General features: G+C 29.2%; 1 protein-coding gene across 9 annotated transcripts in view; it reads left to right on the forward strand.

Annotated features, from left to right (window-relative positions):
- Window positions 1-776: 776 nt before the first annotated feature.
- Window positions 777-24,510, forward strand: part of LOC129909842 (protein sidekick) — a 148,179-nt gene continuing 124,445 nt past the window's right edge. For 6 of the 9 annotated variants that reach the window (XM_055986949.1, XM_055986951.1, XM_055986950.1 and 3 more), the window contains exon 1: window positions 777-2,010. In XM_055986949.1, the coding sequence (XP_055842924.1) occupies window positions 1,890-2,010 (121 nt within the window). In that variant the 5' untranslated portion in view covers window positions 777-1,889. The remainder of the gene's footprint in view (window positions 2,011-24,510) is intronic. The other 3 variants (XM_055986955.1, XM_055986956.1, XM_055986957.1) reach the window with 1 other exon arrangement.

Here is a 24,510-nt window from a genome sequence, read left to right on the forward strand (position 1 = left end):
TTTGAATTTCAAATTTATTTTAGAAATAATATTTTGAATGGATATAATGAATTTTGATGCGAATAAAATTGTTTGGATATAATGGGTTTTGAAACAAAAACTCAAGTGGATAAAATGGGTTTTGAAATTAACCTCTAACTTTGTGGTCTGATTTCTACGCCAAAAAATGCAATTAGAGACTCAAACTTGGGCGCATCGTATGTATTTGAATAATAGAAACAAAACCTCATACCTAAGTCATTTTTTTTGAAAAGTGGATATAATGGGTTTTGATTCTGATCCACACATATATGTATTATGCTGACAGATAGGTATGTTTTCCGGAAAACGCATCTTGTTGCTTGAGATAATTATCCTTCGAAAATTGTTGAAGTTCTTTCTGAAACAAATCCAGCAAAGTCACCTTGGTCATTTAGACAAAATTCTTTAGCATACATTCATTTATAATTTCATCAAATATGTACGCAATGCATGCACTCACTGTTCCAAATATAAATTGTTCATATTTTTATCATGTGTAACTGTTTTTATTTAAATTATTTGCATAATATGTATCTGCAATAAACTGGCAACATGAACCTATGAAACATTTTTAAATAAAAATCTCTATGAAATGTTTCTATAAACATAAACAGCATTAAATAAGTTGCTGATATTCATTCGTCTATTATCCGCATGAGGCGCTGCATACATTCCACTCGACAAAAAAAAACCTAAATTGAGTGCATTTTACTCGACCGGTTTGTTTCAAGGTATTCCACTCAACCATCAACATAAAACACTCAGTTTGGTTTTGTCCGTCGTTGCGCGATGTGTGTTTTTGTGTTGAATGGGAATACTAACGGTCGGGCCAAAAAATACACTTTAATATAAATTATCGCGCCGAAATTCAATATTCATTTAACGGATATTGTAGGAAAAATAATTGAATCAAAGATACACAATAAAGCTCAAACGAAAGAAAGATAAACAAAAGAAAAATATTCAAAGTGACAAATGTGTCGCATCTTCAAAGAATACACTTAGCAATTATTCCAAAGAAAATGAATCAACAGGTGGCATTTTGTTGTAGTAGTCTTTGTTTCTAATTTTGTGCCCCGCCAGGCGGTGTCATAATAAAAAGAATGTTATTTAGTGGAGAATCACAAATGAATTTTTTGTTTCAATGAGAGATGGGGAAAAATTTAATAAAAGGAATCCAAGAAGTGTAATTTTCTTGAATTCAGTTGTCTTTTTTGGAAATAAAAATGTTTCATTAGATTCAAGTGAAATATCGATTTTAATTAAAAGAAAAAGTTTTATTTATCGATGAGATAAAAAAAAAATGTAAACGAACAAAAAAATAAGTTCGTTCCCTTTTACAAGAAGAGTTTGAGAGTTTTATTAAAGTGTTCCATTCCGTTTGTCTATAATACCGCTTTGGTGCAGGTGTGTTAAATGTTGATCGGTTTTCTCATACACAAATACCTACAAATTCATTGTTTTTCCTATTCACACGGTAAAGGTGTGACCCAGCTGGTTTTTGAAGTGTGAGTGAGTTCAGCCATTTGTTTGATCACTCTTCCATATTCCAATCCAAGTGTGTATTTTATTATTGCATGCGGTCGCCGTAAAACGGGGTAAAAACGTGTTTATTGTTAAGTTTTGTCAATGCTAGAGTGAGATAACAACATATACAAAATTATTTATTATTTCATTTCTTGTTCTTGTGCTGGTAAAATGCTACGTCACTAAAAGAAAACAAAATAATTAAATAATTCTTCAAAATGTTTTTAATGTTAAATTAAATGTTTATATGATAATAAATTTAATTGAAGAAAATTTTGTAAATTTTGTTGTGTTTTGTTTAAATAATTCCGTTAAAATACACAATATTCACACAAGCAACAATGGAAGAACGAGAAAGGCGGCATTCTTTCAGTTTTCAAAGTAAAAGGATAACAAAGGCGCATTTGTGGATTACCTGTTTTCTGATCGTGCTCGTTGGAATTTATCCATGTAGTTGTACAGGTATGCTGCAGTTTTTTTTTTTTGTTTTTGTTTTCAATGTACTACACATTGAAAGGTAGTAGTACATTCATCTCTCAAGGGCTTTTTTTGGTTGTGTATTGATTTGGTGAAAATTCAAAACTCGTACTCGAACTGATGGGAATAGCTGTAAATTTAATTGGGTGTTGTATTATAGTGCCTCTCATTCTTTTGTATTGTTTTTTTTTTGTTTTGTTTTCGTTTCGTTGAATTTAATTGTGCTAAATCTTTTGAAATGTTTTCATTGTAATGAGGGCACATTTATTAATTTTTTCGCAACAAAGAAGACCGAAACAAAGTTGAGGTACAGATCGTAGTATTTTTTTTTTTTTTGTTCAATCTGAAGCTTCTAAGAATATGGAAGTTAATTCTACGTAGGTACTTTAGCAATCGGAATTTCCTGGGTGTTCTTCATGGAAAGTTGTTTAGAAACCTATTTTCTCAAACGCAAGTTCCTAAAATTTGAGACATTGAAAGCAAATATTTTTGTACGAATTATATTTTTGCACTGAAAAACTCTGTTTTGTTGATTTCAAATTGTAATAGGTCCTATATCTTTCGTTTTAACTTCAACTTTTTAAATGTAAACACTTTTTTTTTTTAAACTGCAATAACATAACAACTTTTTAAATTAATAAAACAGTGTTTAAATAAAAGTAAGAAATTGAGTTTTTATTAAACTTGGAACTGTTAATTGATTTGTTGCGAATAAGCGTATGAAATAAAAAAATATTTTGATAAATTTATAATTGTCAATTAGGCATTGTTTTAGCGAAAAAATTAGGTCTGTTTAATAGCTGTGTTTTATTATTCCCCTGATCTAGATCAGATTATTGTTTTTATTTGCTTTACAACGAAAGCAGGATCCCGCTTTGTTATTGTAAAGCTAACAAATACATATAATGATCTGATCTGGATCCCGGGAATAATAAAACACAGCTAATGAATCTGATACGCACATAAAAGATCCAAAAAGTACAGGTTTGTGTGTTCCATGAAAGAAAACTTTGCCTCAAACTGTTCTACAATCTGTCATTTTGAAGTTTTCCAGCAAATGAGTGAGAAGTGTCAAAGCTGTTTTGTTTTATTCAAACAAAAATAGGTATTATAAAATGAATAACAAAATTTGATACAAAAAAATTTAAAAGTGAACAAATAATGCCAATTAATTTTAATTTATTTGAATGAAAAATCATGAATTCTTTTTTTTTATTAAATTTTCAAAATTGATGGGCAAAATTCAAACCTATAAAACTTGTTCTAGATTTTCTTCATTAAACAGACCTTGTTTTCATTTTGTTGATATATTCTGGTTTTCATGTTCATTTACGGGCGTAAAATTAAATTTTATTTTCACAATAAATTTTCTGTTCACATTTTTAGATGATTTTTGCTGTAAAATGCTTTGATTTTAAAAGAGCCTTAAATCGCCAAGTTCAAAATTAAAAGAGCCAAAATCTGATAAATAGAAAATCAAAATTTTAAGGAGCGAGTTAAAAGTCCAAAGAGCCTGTTTGGCGATAAATAGCCGGCACTGGCAACACTGTCGATAGGTACCAATTTATTCGGAGGGAAACTTTTGAGGATAATTTTGAAACAAAGGACACAGTTTCAGGGAGTTTTTTAAGTACTGCGTCTCTTCATGATATCATAGAAAAAACAACATCTGAAAACAAATTGAGCTCCAAAACAAACATAGGCAATTTTTTTGTTCTATTAAGATGCATTTTTCGAAAATAATATTTTAAAAATCGTTAGAGCCGTTTGTAAAAAAAAAAAAACTTATTAAAATTGGTATACCATTTTGAAGAAATCACTAATATCTAAAACCAAAATTTCAAAAAAAATTTTTAATTCAAAAGTTATTTTTTTTTCAAAGTTTTATTTTAAATTCATATTGAAATTATATAAAATTCTTCTGATGTATACAAAATTTCGTTGAAATTGAATTAGTAGTTTGGTCGAAAATCAGATAAAAAAAAAAACTGTTCTATGGCAAGCACCGTGAGTAAAGAGTTTCGAAAAAAAAATTCCACCGGCACAACAAAAAAAAAGGTGTCATGTACCGTTTGGCCCGGTCACCCTCCAGTTTTGAGCTGTGACTGCATTTTGTTTGAATTTTTATGACTTTTTTTTGGAGTTTTTTGCATTTTTCTCAAAACTGGAGGGTGTTCAAACAAAACGGACTTGAAATTCAGATTCAGCGGGTCTAAAAACATATAGAAAGATAGGTCTGGTTCCTGGTACATGACAGTTTTTTTTTTGTGTGCCGGCGGCGGCGTTCTTATCAAATGATACCTATATGTACATACCTTGCCTAAAAACTAAGAATTGATTTTTCTAACAAAATCGTTGGAGCAGGAGCCGTTTACGAAAAAATTAAAAGTTATATGTACCAGGAACCAGACCTATCTTTCTCTATAGTTTTGGACCCGCTGAATCCGAATTTCAAGTCCGTTTTGCCCGGTCACCCTCCAGTTTTGAGAAAAATGCAAAACGAGGTTCTTATCTACATTAAACACCCTTTTCAAAAAGGTATAAACCATTTTTCTAGAGCTAGGTGTTTAGTCAGGACATGCATGTCTTTTTTTTTTTTGGTTTTATTTTATTTTTCATCCTATTTTATGCTTGTTTTAATAAAAAATGCTTCGTTAAATAAACCCAAAATAGGCATGCATGTCCTGACTAAACCCTCATAAGTCAACATATACGTTTTTAAGATGAGACAAAACTTTAAACTTCTTGGGGCGCCATCTAGCGTCTAAATAAAAATCTGAAAAAATTAGGGGATTTTTTTTTTTATTATTTAGAAACAGCTTTTCCACTTAGGAACTTGATTCCCGAAAAAAAAACCTAAAAAAAACCAAAAAACTAACAATTGATATTTTTAACAAAATCGTTGGAGCAGGAGTCGTTTTCGAGGTAATTAAACTTTTCCAAAATTTTTTTATGTATGAGAGGTACCGTTATTTTTGGTCCAAAAAAATTAAAAATCCAAAAACTCTTCTGGAGAGTTTGATGTCAATCGGTCCATCCGTTTAGGCATGACTGCCTTAAAAAAGAAATATTTCAATTTTTTACAAAAATAATGTATAAAACTAAACAGTTCCAGAGTATCCAAACAGGAATTAGGTTTAAAATGTTGAAAAAAATTGGCGATTGGAGCACATACTACTAGCGCCGTAGTTTCAACTTTTGAACTAATTTTAACAGGACGGATGTTTACATTTTGTATTTCTAAAAATGGCGTCCATGTCAAAAGTCTTAACAAAAAAAAGTAAAATGTCGGATGCTAGCTCCTTCCGTCCTGTTTATTTTAGTTTTTGTTTTGACCACCGGTGGCGCATTTCAACTTTACTAATCGCCAATAGAAATATTTCTGTTTTAGGCAGTACCCAAACAGACATACTTTAGACCCTACCTATATCGCAAGTAAAAATCAGAGATACCCAGAATATATTTGGGTAGGTAACTATTTGTATATTTGTTGTAGGTAACTAACTTATTTTTTTTTAAACTCATAATATGTACAATATGTGTCAAATATTTATACGAAGCAAAAACAAAAACTAAAAATGTCATTTCACTCAAAAACGTTCGAGACAATTTTTTTTAAGCAGACAGCTATAGAGTGAACGAAAAGATTCACAAATTAATTATACGTAAAATTGGCGTAAATTTTTTTTTAAATCTTATTTTAATTTCATTTAAACGCTTCTTTTTAGAAACGTTAACTTGAATTAAACAGCAAATTCAGTTAAAAGTTTCAATAACTTCAAAAATCATTACTGCCAAATTTTAAGCAAATTGGTCCACTCATTTAGCATCTTGTTCCATTTATTTTTTTTTTTTTTCAATTAAAAAAAGGCTACCTACTTTTATTGTATTTTTAAAGGTTATAAAGACATTTTATCATACTTTTGTTAAATAAACAACAAGGTCAATTAAGTTTTAAATAATTTAAATTTTAAGTAGACTACTTTCTTACAAGAGAACTAGGTATGTATTACTATTTGGCAACAAATTAGACCAATTACTATGACCTTGTTGAAGCTGGACCAGGACCAACTTGAAAAGGTACTAATAAAACAAAGTTTTTTTTCTGCCTAATTTTTTAAAATAAAAACACTCTACGAATCAAAGGGACTAAATTAATTATTTGAACTTAAAAACTACACTTTATCAAAAAAAAGTACAAAACTTCAAGTTTCAACTTTAAACTTTTATTTGTCGTGTAAAATTCTGAATTCGCTGAATTTATTTTGAAATGGAATGCAAAAGTAAAACTTTTTCTCAAAAAAGTTATAATATTTCCTACCTACTCGTATTTTTGTTGCCTACTTAAAACAGCTTCCTACTTCTTTATGTTAATGGAGTTCTAGGTCTCCACTTTATAGTGCGTTGACAAAAAAGCCTGATTATGAAAGCAATTAAAATTAACGATAACAAACTTGGAAGTGAAAATGCACAAACAAAATATATAATAAAACAAAAACAATGCAAATATTATTTCAAACAAAATAATAAAAAGAAAACAGTTGAAGAAAAACTTTTTTGTAGTATGTAAACGCAAAATCTAACGGTGCTGTTGTGCATAGAGAGAGAGTGTTAATTGAGAAAGCAAAACAAGTTAGCAATTAGATATTCAGTAAGTTTAATAATTAATGTTAAGTTCTAGAAAATTATTTTCCGACTCAAAGCTTTTCAATTGACGATAAAAATAGTTGAGAGTATAAAGTGTGGATTTAATTTATGTTATTTTGCATTTGCACATGAATTGAATGGGAAGCCTTTGTTAATGAAATATTATTGAATGCAAATTGATTGATTGAGTAATCAGTCTTGAACATGTCCTTGAAAATGATGCGATCTAAAAATACTTAACAAATTCTTAAGAAATCGATTTTTAACTTATTATCTGTTCGTATCCGTCTAGTTAACTTAATTTTAATTTGTGGAACAACACTCGCTGACGTCATTGCTGATATCATAAACTTTTGTTGCTCAGTGAATACTGATGTTTCATTAAGCAAAACAAAACATTATTTTGTTGATCACAAGAGTAAAACCGGGTAGCTTATTGAAGTAGGTGGTAGTTTAATTCATTAATATATCTTACAATCACGAAATATTTTGACAAAATGACGTACAAATTAAAATTATCTAACCCTTATATTTTCTTAGAAATTCATAACCCGCCCCTTTATTTTAACTAAAACCTTTAGATGTCCTGTCCATACTTCTTCTTATACATGTAATAGTTTTATGTTCAAATAAAATTATTCTGACACACGATACCCCATACATATTTAAAGAATACCCTCAATTTGGCAATACAAAGGTTCCTTCCTTAAAAAAAAAAAAAAAAAACAACCCGTGTACCTATAATATTCTAGCACCAGGTGTACGTTTCCTTTGTCTGGTGCCCTTAAGAAGGAAGTATGTTATGCCCTTGAGAAAGTAAAATTTATCGATAAAGTCTCAGGTAGGCTTACACAAAGAAAATTTATTTTCGATTATTTTGTTGGTAGAATTTGTATTGAAAGAAGTTGCTTTACGACCTTAACTTAGTTTGTTGATTTAACACTAATTTGCACTTGTCAATTGATATGGTATTTTATTACGCAGTTTTGATTAATAAGAAAGTGGTTGCAGTGCTTGTTCGCAGTAATTTTTTTTTGTAGGGTAGGTACTTTAGTTCCACTTTTTGTTTTTAAACTTCGAAATATGGTTCTAACGATTTTGATAATTTGTCATAAACGATTTCAACACAAATTTTTTTTGAAGGTATATGTAGTAGCGATTAAGTGTCTGCAATATTAATTTTGTGAATTTTGAAAAAAAAAAAGAAAATTATTTTCGGATTTTTTTTTTTTAGTTTAGTTTTTTTAAATCATTTTACGATTCGATGAATTTCGATCATATCTAATTAAAATACTAAAATAAAAAAAAAAAAATAATAAAACGCACGACTGGTCGCACTTGCTCTTAGAGTCCAAGTTGCTTAAATTTTAATAACTTTTTATATATGTAGGTATAAATTTGGGAAATGTAGGCACATAAAAACAAACAAAAAAACAGAAAATTTGTTTTTCAAAGCAAGTATGCAGTTTTATTTGAAAAAAATTTTCAAAATCCTAATAATAATTTAATAAATTATTTTCTGGAAAAAAAGTTTTAAAATAAAATTGCTTTGCCATTTTGTAGAAATCATTAATCAACATCTAAAACCAAAATTTCAAAAAAATTAAACGTCCGATTTTCGAAAATTTGAATTTTCAAAAAAAATTATCAAATTTTTTTTAAATCCAAAAATTTTGTTTTCAAAATTTTATATATGATTTATATTAAAATTTTATAAATGTATTAAAAAATTTCGTTGAAAAACAATTAGCAGTTTGCCAGAAAATCAGATTTGAAAAAAGCGGTACTACTGCAGGTACCGTTATTAATGATTTTCAAACAAAATTTTCTCATTAAAAGATAAGCCTTGTTTAAAAACTAACATTTGATTTTTTTTTAGCAAAATCGTTTGAGCCGTTTTCGAGAATTTAAACTTTTCCGAAATTTGTATATGACATGTAGGTACCGTTATTTTTGGTCCAAAACATTTTTGGTCCACTTTGTAATAAAAAAAAATTAAATACTATTCTCGGGGCCTATTATGTTTTATAGGGCTAATAACTCTGTAAAACTGGATTCATTGTTTTTTCAACTTACAAACGCCAAAATAAATTTAGCCAATTTAGATTAAGTCACAAAAAAAATGTTGCTTTCAGTCGCAAAATCTTTAGCTTCGTCAATTTCCAACAGATTTTCATAAAAAATAAATTAATAGATTCAAAATATATAAAGTTTAAAAAATATATACCTACAATTAAAGTAAGTATACATACATTTATATTCAAATTCAAAAGTAATCTTAAAATGTATGTCCAAACAGAGAAAATGTGCAAAACAATACTACCTATTGTATTCTTAAGAGCAGTTCTAAACCAAAACGACATATTTTATATATTATTGCAAAGGTCTAAATGACTTCTTTAAAAATCAACAGCATTTACTGGTATTCATTTACCTAATTAATTCAATAACAAAACAAAAATCAATTATTATTGTTTGTTTCTCGATTTCTATGTAAAATTGTGAATGAAACTCGTTTTAATTATGGCGCCAAGAAAATCCATAATGAAATTGTACACCTATAAGCAAAAGTAACTTACAAAAAAAAAAAAAACAGCTACTCTACAACTGATTTTATTGCTTAGTCATGTGTATAACCTATTGTTCGGCGTCATTACCAGATTCACAAGTATTGTCTTTATTTTCAATATTATTTTCTCTGCTATCTTAGTCATTGCTTTTGACCGACATTTAATGCCCATCCGGACGATGGTGTTGGTGGTGGTATTGACAACAACAATAAAACAAATGCAATAGTAGAAGCTGCGGGTTCAGCTTTTTTTTTTCTATGTAAACTTTTTTTTTCCAATTCAGATTGTGCAGTTAAATGCTATTAAGTTTCTATACAACATTTACTGACCTTAATCATGAGTGACCGAACTGAACTTTCTAAACAATGACAATTTCACACTCACATAATCTCCTTAGACTCAAGAACTAATTATTATGGGATTCTTTTTTTTTTCTTCGTGATCAACTTTTTGAACTTTATTTAATTTTCAATTGCATAACAGTGGGTATTTCCCGCTCGGTATAGTCTAGTTTAAAAAAATATATAAATATAAAGCCGTTATATGTTCTTAAGTAGGTAGTCCAGTTTCCTCATGCAATAGTTTATTTATAGAGTTAGAAGTAAGGATCTTTTTTTTTGTCTGTCACTGAACACTTTTCTATACAAAAACATCAGGGAAGGATTAGATAATATTTGGAAATGGAAAAGAAGAATATAGAAGGGGCCTGCAATTGTAAAGTTCTTGATTATGTTGTAATCAAAAAATATTTGCAAAGTGACAATGTTAAGCTGAAAAACAAATTAGCTGATTTTTAAAAATTCATTGAAAGCTGTTAACTTCCTTTTGGCGCCCTAATCTAGTAGCAGTTTATGAAAAAGTTTTGATTCTATCTAGATTGTAGGTAATAATATTTTTCAAAATAAATGTTATTGTCCTTTAAAGGACTCATTTATGGTCTTTTGTTTATATCGATAGAAATCCATCCCTGTTAGATATACACAACAAATTGTCATCATTGAGTACCTTTTATATATAAAATGTGAGCTCAGACGCCGTCATGGCCGTAGGAAGGCATTCCAGTTTTAATTTTACTGTGTCAGGTGTCTGACTCTTCCCACTGACAAACCAGACAACTGAATCAAATTTCAAACCAGCTTTCGTTATCTTTTAGCCTTGCAGAATAAAACAAAACAAAAAAAAAAAAAAAAACCATCATCATAATCATCATCATCACAATAATGACAGAGCAAAAAAGGCATGAAATATACAGACATAGATATTAGTTTTGATTTTTTTTTTCCTTTTCTATTTTTGTTGTTTTTTTTGTTTCTAATGAAAAGCGAGCGTAGTTTTAAAACAAAAACATATAACAAAAAATAGAATGCAAAATAGCCTACAGTCCCACATTGCAGTTGCATCAAGCCAGCTATAGCAAGCATTTGAATATTAAAGTGTTGGGTTTCCAAAATTTACTCTGGGCATTCCAATTTCAATCGTTAGAGAGATATTTGTGAGTATAAAATGCTGCAGTGCTGTACTCTCAAACTCCATGATTGTATCTTATTTTGATATTCACAAGCATGAATAAGTTTTCAGTTTTTATTATTTTTTTTTTCTTTGTATCTACATATTTTTTTTTTTTTATTTAACCGGCCGCTCACCCAAAATCACCGTTGTTTATCCCACAGATTGTGCATACATTGGTTTGGGTGGTGAGTGAGTGAGTTAGTTTGTTACTACTATACTACTTCTTCTGACATAAGAATGCAGCAAATGGCGAAAATGTGGTAACACAACTTGAACACCATTTTCGGATTGGAATGGAAATAAAATATTATGCACATGGCTATCGGGGGCTAGAAGTTGTTTTTTTGTTTAGTTTTTTTTTTTTTTTTTGATATATTTTTGCCTTTTGTTTCTTTAGAGCATGAGAGTTCGAAAAGATATTTGAATTTGATGTTGAAGTTATATTTAGATATGCAAAACAAAAAAATTATTTGTGTAGAATTTGAAATAAAAGAGCACCAGATTGTCTAGAATACAAATTTTTTTATGGAAACATATGTTTTTCTGTTGGCATAATCAATTTTGTCTTGGGGTATATAAATAAGTCACAGAGTGCAGAAAACTCATACTAAATCTGATGCAAAATAAAGAATGAAAAAATCGGGTAGGTATTGCTGATGTCACTTGAGTTTGTTTTTATTATAGGAATGTTGGAGAAACTAAGTAAAATTATAAGTTATTGTTATCGTTACAACATTGCATCAAAAGTAAATAAATGCACAACTAGGTCGCACGTCTTTGCTCTTGTAGTTCAAAGTATGTAGGTACTATTATATTAGATAACCATGATTTAGTTATTGAATCTTTTGGTGTTAATTAAGTGCTAACTAAGTAGCGCACAATTTACTCCTTTTTGGAAAATATAAATGAAGGTAAAAAATAAAAAAAAACTAAATGTTTTTGATTTGGAGTCAGCTGAGAAATTAGCAGACAATTTTAGCTGCTATTAAAACAAAAACCGGGTTTGGTGAAGTGCTAAATAATGCTCTACGAATCGTTATTTAAAAAAAATATTTTTTTTATAAAAATGCATCTACAGGGTGTCCCAAAAGTTATATAATAAAAAAGTCGGATTTCTTAAGAAAATAAATTTTATCTCGTTTATTTATGGATTATTCTCAACAATGTTATACCATTTTGAAAAGAGAATTGAACACACCAACTTTTAAGGTAACTTGCCGAAACATCGTAGTGCATTTTTTTTACACTACGGTTCATTGAATTAGAGTCATGTACAATTTTTTAGTACTTAGTTGGGCAACAAAGTGAAATTTTCTTTAAAACTGATGCAGTGTTTTGGAGCTCAATTTGATATAAGATGTTTTGTTCTCCAAAACAAATTTAATTTTTTTTATAGGGGTCAAAATCATGGAGGTGGAAAACACTTTTTATAAATTGGTACATCTCTTACAAAAAAAAAAATAAGTTTTGTTATTTCTTATACATTAATAAAAATTGTCCCAAGAAAAATGACGCATGAAACCAACATTTCTTAATGTATTAATATTTTAATCATCTAACGTACAAATTGTGCTGCAAGCAGTTTTTAAAGTTGATTTTATATAGATTTATCATTCCACGCTTATTTTTATAGATAAATATGTACATAAAATGTATGTAAGAAGCTAGTTTTAGTTTCATTTTTAAGTAGCGTACATCAATTAACCGTCATTCCGGGAACGCTTGTTTTGGGATATAGTTAAATAGAAATATTATTTTTTTTGTGATATTATGATCAAAAATCAATATAATATCAAAAGTATTTCCTTTTACTTTGTGACATAAAAAATAAAAATAAATTATGGTCAAAACGTCATTTCCGGGAATGTCATTTCCGGGAACGCTCTTAGAATCTGAATAAATAATGCAGTGTTACACTCATAATTTTGCATTTTTTAGGTTTTTTTTACTCAGTATCCTATCGAAGTATGGCTGTAAAATACACTTTTATCAAAAAGAGTTACAAAAAAACAAAAGAAAAAATTACTTATGCTCTAAGTGTTTCGGACGTGCATATAAGCATTTGTTTGTAGAAATCGGTCTCTGCCCCAAGAAATAAAGTTTTATTTGATTTATTTAAGACCCACTATCTTAATATAATAATATATCATTCACATTGATACTATTTCTAGACCCCTAAAGTCGTTTTGAAGAGATCACCACCATTTCGGGAACGTTTTTCTAGTACTAGGTAATTTTTTGGGTTTTGCGGTAAATTGAAAAATATACATTTTTGTGTTCTGCCCGTTCATGAACCGACAAATTATGGCTAAAGCGAACATTTGAGCATAAAATTTTAATCATAAAACAAAGTTGATTCTTTAAGAATTCGGTCAACGAAATTTCCCACCTCCATAATTTTGACCCATAGACACTTACCAAATTTATACATAAAAAGTTATGAGCAACTTGAACCCTAAGAGCAAGTTCGTGCGACCCAGTCGTACATTTTATTATTTTTTTTTTTGCATTACAAAAATAAAATGCAAAATGCATTAAATATTTTTTTTTTTTTATAAAACTACTTTTAGAATTTCTTCAAAAAAAGGTCAAAATTTTAAGAAATTTGACAAATATTTTAGACAAAATATTTAATGCACACATATTGCATCAAAATTTTTGTTAATGGACAAAAAAAAATATATTTAGAAAAGAATTTTTGAAACAGTAATGTTTGATTTGTATGTTTCTTTTTTAATTTGCTTTTTTCTTAAAATTTATAAAAACCCCAACGAATATTGAAAATCTGTTTCTTGCACATTTAGTTCAAGAAAAAAGTAAAACTATGAAAAATGCGTTGTATGTATATTTACATTCATCCCCAATCCTATAACTGTGTGTAAGGCTCAAAAGCGTTATTATTCTTAATTATTTTTCTAATGGAAAAGAAAAACAAACAACACCATATAACTTACCACTAGTGTTCAAATGTTGAATTACACTTTAGCACAAAGGCATAAACGGAGACACCCTTATTATTTTTTACCAAACTTATTTTGTGTTTAGCATACAGTTATAATCACATCATGCGTACAAGTTCCGTTTGCTACCTATTATCTAAGTCCCCTTATGTATGCATGCAACTTGTTCCGATTATGAAACACGGTACATTAATATTTTGTTTTTTTTTTTTTTTTAATAATTTTTTTGTCGTAGGGTAAATCACTCAGTTATTGACAATTAAGGTTTTTTACAATTTTAAAATGCAGTGATGAAAATTGTTTTCCCCCTAAAATTTGAGAGGTTTAAAAGAAATTAACAGACTTTTTCGTCCGAAGAAAGTTGTTTTAAAAGCACACACATTTGCAGTAGTATTTGTTTGAGATTGACAACTTTTTTTTTCATAGTATGTTAAAAAAAAAACTGTTCCATCCACTTTTCGGATTGCATCGACATATGTGGGTATCGTTAAAAAATCTTAGAATCCTAGAATAGATGGTACTAAAAACTATTCTTCAAGATAAAAAAATCTCTTGTTCATTTACCCTATTTTATCTAACATGAAACCAAACTCCAAAAAACTACAAGAAAGGATAAGTACAAGAAACCTGTCATTATCACCCATGGCACTTCTATGGCAACCCATAAATACTGACTTATCCCCCTCTTTTACCTTTTCGGCTTTCTTAAGCTGCACCGCATTTCAAACATATGCATGTGTAGATATAACCTTAAATATGATATGACGCTAAATTCATTGCAAACATAAAACACAAAAATGGTATAATTATATCGTTTGAGTTTTCTTTAAGGAAAACACGCAACATGCATTCACAATGTCGTTCGTTCTCATATAAGTAGTTTGTCGCTTTTTGTCCTCCCCCTGGGCCCGCCCCATCTGTCTCCTTTGATATAGAATTAATAGACGTTCTCATCGAAGAAGAAGATAAAATACCATTTCGTATAGATTCGAAGTCAAAGAGCAAAGAACGTACCACATACATGTTTTTATACCTGAAGTACCTACCTGCCCGTTTAGGGGCTTTTATAGCGCATGTTACGTGATCGAACTTCTTAAAACACTTTAAGTTTCTTTCTTTTTTAACCAAAACATTTTACGTTCATTGAATTTGTGTGCAACGGAAAGGGATATGATGTATATGTGACTAGCAATATGTCTGTCTGTCGTCTGTAAAAAGACATTTCGAATAGATCAACGGTGGCCATCAAAACGAAGAACGATGGCAATAAATGAAGGAAAGACAGTCACAATGAACAATGGACGATGGGCAACCGCATCACACGATGATGGTAGATTTGAATATGAATATAAATTGTTTTAATCAATGGATTGTCCCCGCCGCTGCTCTGCTGGATTAGGGATTGTCTCTTTGTTGGCATATATCTAAATTTTGTGGAATGCATATAAAAATTTTTAATTGCCATCGTCAAATCAGTATTCATTTTCTATAAAAAAAACGTTGGTTGGAGCTCTGGGTGGAGGATAAGTTGACAAGGAAAAAAAGGTAACAAGAATTTGCAGGTACATTTTTAAGGTGCAAACAATAAGCTTTGTACATATTAAAGAATATTGGAAAAAAAAAAGAAAAATAATTAATGATTCAATTTGAATTTTTGAAAAAAAAAAAAAAATTATAATTGTTTGGGATTGTCGGAAATTTTGAATTTTTTCAGTGCAATTTCTGTTGTTTTTTGAATAGTTTCCTAGGAGGATGGAAAAACGACGATTTTTGGTGAACGAAAATGCATGGAGAGAAAATAATGCAGGGATAATAAAACTTCTGGTATATTTAACTATATTTCTGGTATATTTAACTACTTCCTGGTATATTTAACCATATTATGATTAAATACACCAGAAGTAAAGTAAAACAAGTGGATGGAAAACGATGATTGTTGATGGACAAAAATTCACAGAGAGACAATGGAGAAGGGGCAATTTTACTTCTGGTATAATTATGTAACTATACTTCTGGTATATTTAACTAATTTCTGGTATATTCAACTGTATTTTTTATAGTCCGTCTGTCTGTCTGTAAACGAAGCTACAGCCTAAACGGATGGACTGATTAATGTCAAACTTGGTATGTAGCGTTATTTGGCACCTTTCCAGAGGGTTTTTTGGAATTAATTTTTTTCGACCAAAAATAACGGTACTTGTCATATACCGATTTTAGTAAAGTTGAAATTGCTCAAAAACGGCTGCAACGATTTTGTTTAAAAATTTCAATTGGAAGTTTTAAGACAAGGTCTATCTTCTAATGAAAGAATTTATTTTTGAAAATCATTATTAACAGTACTTGCCATAGAACCGTTTTTTTTTTTTTTAATCCGATTTGCTCCGAAACTGCTTATTCGATTTCAACAAAACTTTTTATGAAAAAGCATTAATATAATTTTAATATAAGCCAAAAATAATTTTTGGATTTTTAAAAAAATTTGAAATTTTTTTTTGAAAAATCAAATTTTCCAAAAACGGGACATTGAATTTTTATGAAATTTTGTTTGTTATATGTATGTTGATTAGTAATTTCTTCAAAATTGCATATCAATTTTATTTTAAAACTTTTTTTCCAAAAACATTTTCATAAAAAAATAGTTTTTTTTAAAAAAATGGCTCTAACGATTTTGAAAATTTTTTTTCTAAAAATGCATCTTAAAATATCAATCAAAATTGCATACTTGTTTTGGAGGGCAATTTGATTTAAGAAAGTCTTTAAAATTTAAGCAATTTGAACTCTAAGAGAAAGTTCGTGCGACCAAGTCGTGCATTTTATTTATTAAATATACCGGAAGTAAAGTAGCTTTATTTTGTCTCCGTGTGGACAGACGTTTGATAAACAGATTAGACCAAGGTAAGTTAAAAAATGTTGAGGTTTACGGAGCCTAGAAAACGAAACAATCAAGACTTTTAAAAGCTCTTTCTTAAAGCTCACTTAATTTTCTTCTATTGTCTGGAGCTTTCCCCAGCCTCTTGAAAGAACATCACAGCTTTAATAATAATTTTCCATCTTTAAGTCTTAGACTTCCCTCAAATGTTATGAATTTCCGTCTACGTTTTCTTTGCAAATACCCCATACCTTAGTGTTTATATAAACCCTTTCAAATTAAATGTAAAATTAAGAAAAAAAAAAATAACATTTCCAGGTATCCTGTATATTTTTCTAAGAAAATAATAAAACATCATAAATATAAAAATGTCTTTTCAAAAAAAAAATAAAAAAACAAAAGTGAAATGGCATCAATGCATTTGTCTACACGGAAGTAACTCATAAATTGAAGGCACTTCCCCAACAACGACGAACGCAATGGAAACCCTACAGCTCAGCCAACAGCATATATGAACCTCTACTACACCAAGCCAAGAGTGAACCAAGTGGATAACCACTTGCTTATTTGTTTGTTATAATTAAAACAACAATACGGTGAGTAAATGAAGTGAAAAGGTGGTTCCATCAACTGCGGGTAAGGGGTGTATGTATACGATTGAAAGTTACAACTTTGCGTCTATAGAGGACATTTTTATGCTCAAGTGTCTCGTCATGTTTTCAACTTCAAATACAACAAAAGACACCCAGAGCCAGACCTGCGGATTCTCGTGCCATGCCCGCCAAGTTGAATTTCATTCTCGTGACAACTGACATTGTAAATTTAAACAAGCATCCAGGGCACCATGGCCGCCATTTCTTTCTCCTCAAACCCAACCGTTTATAGTCAGGTGCATGCAGTACTGTCATTATCCGTTTCCGGTCTTTACAGCATTCCAACGAGGTATTCTCGCATGATGATAACTCCTTTGGTTTGGTCTTCGTGTTGCTAGCAGCTAGCTGCTATAGGTACTTCTACTTCTCTTGCTGCTGCTGCTAGTGCTATTGCTATTGCTTGTGCTGAGCTGATGCACATCACCTATATATCAAAGGTGAAGTAGAAGGAATGTAAAGAGGAGGAACTCAAGTGGAAGACAAATGCGCATTTAAGCCTTATTTGCGGTATTCATTCGACGGAGTGCGTCCTTTGCCGCGTTTTTCATGTGAAAACACATACAAACCAGGATTGAGTACTTGTATATTGCTTTGTTGAGTAGAAGAAGATTTTATTCAACGCGTCGTCCATCGTCAAATAGTTCGGAAAAGAAGAGTTGCAAATTTTAAAAATTAATTCTGTTCAATTCGGTCATTGAGCACATACGATTCGCTAAAAAAATTGTGCATTTTTAGAGAGCTCTGCTCAGCATAGCAAATTAATTTTGAGGTTTTAAAAAGTTAAGATGAAAAAATGTACTTTTCCCATCAAAATTTCAGTGAATATTCTTCGACCTTTAAAATACATACATATTCACAATTTTAAAACAAAACAAAAATAATCATGCCGAGCTTTTATATTTTTTAATATTTCAAGTGAAAAGAAATTTTTTGTTGCAAAAGTTCAACCATTGTTAAAATGTGCTTGCGAAATACACAACGTTACTTTCTAGACTATAAGAGTCGTGACTATGCAATGTCTTTAAGCGTTTATTTTGATTTTTGTAAAATATCAGGTCTTTCGTTTAATTGATTCAACTCTCTAAGAATAGAGGAGCCGGCATGTAAGTTCATAGAGAAGAGAAGAGTTTGTTTTTTAATACCTACTCGTACCTATAACTATTTGCTTCTTTGCCGATTGGCATAGATGGTCAGATTACGGCCATTTTGCTTTGAGGTTGGGCTTTTGTAAAACTGTTTCTCCTATTCGATATAATTTTATCTATAGCTTTGATGGATGAATAAAATTCTTAAAAGGGCTTGCATGAGAATTTCAATAAATAAACAAAGAAACAAAATAAAGCGTTTTACACAGTGTCCTTTTTTTTTTTTAAAGAGTTCAAAGCATTAAATTTAAACATCTGGGTAATTCGACTTAAGTTGACCAGTAATAGAAAAAAGAGGAAAGTGAACGTTTAAGATTAAATGATGTTACTAAAATACTTAATAATTTTATATTAGAATAATTTTCTAATGTAACTTAGGTAATATTAAAAATTTTAAAATATGAAGAGTTTTTCAGTACCTAAAAAATGAAAAAAATATTAATCACTATTTTTAACCCAATTAATTTATTATTATTTTAAAATGTAGCAACCTTTCATTAGAATCGGCATAGAATTGACCGCGAACAAAAATAAACAATTGCAACTCAGGCAGAAATTCGAACATTAAATAACACTAATACAAAGGTATTACTTTCGTTCAGTTTCCAATTGAGTGTTATATTAACATAACATTTCTGTTACATAAAATGAAATAAATTCACAAAAAAAAAATAAAACAAATCGGCTCAATTTTTTCACGACACCGTTTCTTTCATTTCTTCTGTAATAGACGAGAAATTTGTCGCTGTCCATTATTGTTTTCACTAATCTAATCTAATTCTCACTAATTTCCTGGATTTCGGTGACTTGTCTATGTACCTTTCCCATTTCGAAGAATTTTTAGTTTAGTTTAAACAAAATATTGCATTCCAACGTCACGGGTGGAGTGGAACACTTGCCTTATCCCCAACTCTACCCGCAATTCCACAAAATTTATATAGAACTTCATTATAACCAAGAGTATAATTTAATAAACTGTGCAAAGAAACTTACATAATTACATATTTTGCAAATAGACAAGGACTTTTTTCCGTCACGGGTGTGAAATCCTTAGATTTCATACATAAAGTATACGTACCTTCTATTAAAACAAAGCGTCTTTACATAAGAAATATAGCCTTTGTTTAAAAAAAATGAGTTATTGATGACACTTTTTATGTCACGGGTGGGACACATTGAAATCGCTCTTCTACAATAGATTTTTTAAAGTTAATTCAAAATAAATTCTTAAAACCTATGATGTAAATAATTAAAATAACTTTTACGTTGAATAAATAAAGGTACAAATCATTCCAATCACTTTTCTCTGTGTTCGAACAAATCAATATCAGCTAAGCCTTCATAAAACCCTCTACACCTGAAGTTTAACAAAAATGTACTCGTTAGCATTCTTGAATTAATCTGTTCATAAGTAAATTGTTTTTAATTAAACAACCAAACCAAAGAATTCAAAATATTAGTTACTCAGGTGTTAAATGCACAATTTTGTTCGGGATTCTCTTTCTCACACCTTCAAAAAACACTAAAAAGTGCCGATACGATAATCATCCGCAAATGACTTCGTACTCGGTGAAAATGGACCCCAGCGCGTGCGGTATCTGGGGGGGAAAGAGGCGTGGGAATTACAAAAAAAAAGAATGTTTCTTGTGAAAAATAAATGAAAAGATTTTTTTACCAACAAAATGTACCTTATGATTCCCTTGTATCCACATTATTCAAATGTCATTTTTAGAAAATATTTATTTCAGCCTTCATAAAGTATCGATTCTTTTGATATTCCTTTTTTTCAAACATGAAAATATCTAAGCAAATTTTTAAATCCTAATTCCGTTATTTCGTTACTGACCTTGGTTCCTGACATGTTTTCTTTTTTTTTTTCATCGAATAACACTATCAAAGTGAAAACATCAATTTAATTAAAAATATTGATTCCTTTATCACGATATATATCTTCTTATGCAAAGCTATTCAAACACAAAATTGAAATTCTACCCTCATACATAGATAAAGATACTTAGTATATATACCTGTCGCTTGATCATAAATTAACTAAATTTCCATCGAAAGGACTCGAATTTCTCATATACAAAATCAATAGAAATAACATTTCCTCTGATGGCATTCATTCGAGGTAAATAACAATAAAGAAAGAAAAAACTGTAATTTAAGACTTATGTATGTGTATATGATGTTGAAGGTATTCACATTGATATATCGATGAATGAATAAAGTTTTATTATACATTTATTTTCGACTTTGATTGTATCTGAACTTTATTATTCATTCTATCATCAATCGAAATGTATTTGCAGAATGGATTTGAAATAATTGGATTTCCAAATATTACTCAATTCTGTAAATCACCTTTCACCTTTATCAACGAATTTCAAATTGAGGATGTATCAATAGAATTGTTGAGCATAAACGATTTGGGAATTTGTATAGTTTCTTTTCCTGTTTCAAATAATATCTTATGCGTTTTTTTTTTATAAATGAATAAATAACAAAAAAATATTTATAGGTAAGTTCTGGTTGTTCTAATTCTATAATCGCACATGATAAGAAAAGATAAGATAGCAAAGTTTGTTGGCTTTTCTAACAAAAGATATCTTCTTATATAGACTATAAATATGTATTTGTAGGTAACATACTTTATGAATGAATAACTACTACTTTATTCCAACAATAATGGAGCTCATTGTATCACATTACATTACATATTTCTTCTTCAATTATGCTCATTTTTTTTTAGATTCAATGGTTTCATTTATTTGATAATAAAAAAAAAAACAAAATTGGAGCATCTGCAGATAGGAGAATCTTTCCTACATAAGTAAGCTGATTGTAGATACTTTACAATTAAGTAAAAAAAAATTAAACGATTTAAAATGTTTTGAATTTATGTTAATGGTATTAAAGAGTTTATTTTGAAAACTATATCTTGATGACTTTTTAACTATTTTAATTGGAGGGCTCTGACCCTTGATATCATTTTAAATTATAAATTCTTTAAAGATTATGATACGTTGAAATATTGAACTGATAAGATGCAATATGTGTACAACCCAAATTCATATTCGTTATAACAATTTTAATTTTTCTAAACTTTGTAAAAAAAATTGAAGCCACCGTTTTCCATGCAGGGCATTGAAAAATATAGATTTTTCTTTGATTTTGATCTCCATTCAATTTTGTATAATATATGTACATATGTCGATTCGAATAAAATGAAAAAAAAAACAAAAAATTAAAAATTCACAACTTGGTCGCACGTTCTTGCTCTCATTTTTCAAGTTATTCAGATTGTGAAAATCTTTATCTTAAAATTTCAATATGCATTTAAAAAAAAATGCGTACTTCTTTCAGGCCCATTTTCTCATACGGGTCATAAATTTGAATTCCTACTTAGTCAATCATAGTTCTAAAGTTCTTCTTCGTTCCTAAAAAATATTTATGTATAACTCAGAAGATTTACTTTTACTTTTTGAAAAAATTAAGCAGTTAGAATGCAACAAATTTGTTGTAAAGAAAAGTTTGTGTCTTTTGATTACAGAAAAAAAAAGATTCAATAGTAAAAGAGACCAAAAATATGTGTTAATTTTAATTTAAAAAAAAATATTCATTTGAAGGAATTTGTTTTTTAAATGTGTGAGTTTAACAAAACTAAGAATGAAAAATATGATAACAAAAAAAATCATGTGTGCAATTCACACGTGGTTGAAGTGAAACCTTAAAAATCATTTAAGAAAAATCGAAAAAATATAACTCCATCACTTTTTTTATATGACAACCTACAATAAATTTAATACCATCTGAAAGCTTATTGTTTCAGCTCAAAATATTTATATCGACCATGTCTTTGTCTATACAACATCTACAAAAAGAGCTAGAATTTTTTTAACCCAATTAGTTTTCATAAAAAAAGCAAAACAATAAATCTCTTCTAACGCCATTAAATCCATTCTTTAAATGACAACCTATAATAAATTTTATATGATTATTATTTCACCTTTTATATGACGCTTCAATCATATTTCTAACATGCCTACAAAAAAAGTAAGAATTTTTTAAAGCCAACCATGTCGAAATTTCAAACTGAGATTACGGTACTTCCTCTACTGCTGACTGGTCATCGGCAACAAATCTTCACAGGTGTTTTGAGGTATTTTTCAAGTTTTTCAATTAAAGATTATATAACTTGTAGAGCACGTACCGTTATGTGTGATATATCAAATGAAAGGTAATATTATCAGCATGCGTATTAAAGTTAAATAAATTCGTTATGTGCTCTCGATCAAAAAATATAACGTGTTTAGGAAAAGAACATCTTTTCACCGTTATCTCAGAATTTTAAATATGAAATTAATTTAAATTTTGCACAATCATAATTTAATTACCTACATATCTACTGTATAAATTTCATTCATCTATCTATTAAAACAAAAAAGTTATGATCAATTGATTTTTCGTGTCGCTTTTTTGTTTCATCTTGTTTCAAATTACTACGATACTAAAGACGTTTTCACTTCAAAAGTAAACAGTGTTTCAAAAATTTGTGTTCAAAATTTTTCCATCTGTAGATGGTAAATGCTAATGAAAGTGAGTAAATTTGTATTATATTGATAATTATCAATTTATCAATCAATTATAATTGATTTAATTTTTGACTACATATGTACATACATCCCTTTCTTAAGCCTCATTTTTTTTTCTGTTCAATAAAAATGCTTAAGTAGAACATAAACTGCTTATGCTCTACTATTTCTTCCCCCTAAGTTATGTTCAACTTAGGAGCGTTTATGACACAGTTTAAAATTCGAGCGTTTATGACACAGTTTGAAATTCGAGAAAACCGTTATGTGAAATTTAGCTCTTTAGGTTTTACTTAACTATTTAAGTTCCGTTTCAGCAAATACAAACAATTTATCCATTTATAGAATTTTGGATAACAGAATTTGGATGTCCAGAATTTTAAAATAGAAAATTATTGAGGTATACAGAATTACAATGTGCGACTCGAAAAAAAAACTGGTTCTTACTTTTAACTGGGAAGGATTTTCTCAAAAAAAAAAATCATTTTTTATTCAATCAAGTTTTCGAGATATTTCAAAAATAAAATCTTATTATTTACTTATCTTATTTTTTTTTTACTAAGGGTAATCAAGGCATTAGAGGGAGTTACAATCCACTGTAGTTTTGAAATTTTAAGTAGATTGAAAATTTTCCAAAACGATTAATTTGTTTCCGATTGAAAACTATGTACAATACTTTCGCATTTCTGCATTCAACGCGAAAGCGACGATTTCCAGTCTGAATTAAAGCTAATACAAACCGCTATATGGAAAATTAATAACTAAAAAGGAGTCTTAAAGGATATCAGCAAATTCTGAAACGAAACTTAAATATTTAAGTAGAACATAAAATCTTATTCCCTTTTCCCTACTTTTCCTCTGCGTAAACTGTAACATAAAGTTTTATGCAGAACTTAAATCCTTTAGTTTCGTTTCAGCAAATAGCTCTTAGTGTTTTATATTTTAATTATTTCAAAAAGGTTTCAATATCTTCCTATCTTTTCAATTTACCTATAATTCTGCAAAAGAGTTTGTGGATTTATTAATGTCTAACTTTATGGTCGTTATCGAGGAACATACTAATGAAATGACAAAGAAATCTCAGTGGCAAGCTGCTAGCATGCAGAAACCTTATCATTAAATTATTAACTTGATTTATATTTTATACACACTCCACCCCCAAGTATCGATCAGAAAAAAAAAAACAACAAATAACACTTTTCCTCTAACAAGTCAAATTAAGTACTTGCGTGGAGCCATTAATACTGCTTAAACAGGTAAAGCAACAATTTTTCCCATGAGACAAACAAATTACAATATCACTCACTCTTAAACCCATTACTTCGTAAAAACGTATACCTAAGAGTTTCTCTGTGAAGAAAAAAAAACCCACTAAAAATGTTATTACTAAGTGGGTACTATATATTAAATCCCAGTTTGCTACAATAATGAATCAATCGATCATATAATTATGTTGATACTTATACGTTTAAATTGATTCAAATCACCTATGTATATATTTTATATCGAGAGCTACGATACCAAATGTTTCTTACCAAAT

This window comes from Episyrphus balteatus, chromosome 2, assembly GCF_945859705.1.
Source record: "Episyrphus balteatus chromosome 2, idEpiBalt1.1, whole genome shotgun sequence".
Classification (NCBI taxonomy): Eukaryota; Metazoa; Arthropoda; class Insecta; order Diptera; family Syrphidae; genus Episyrphus; species Episyrphus balteatus.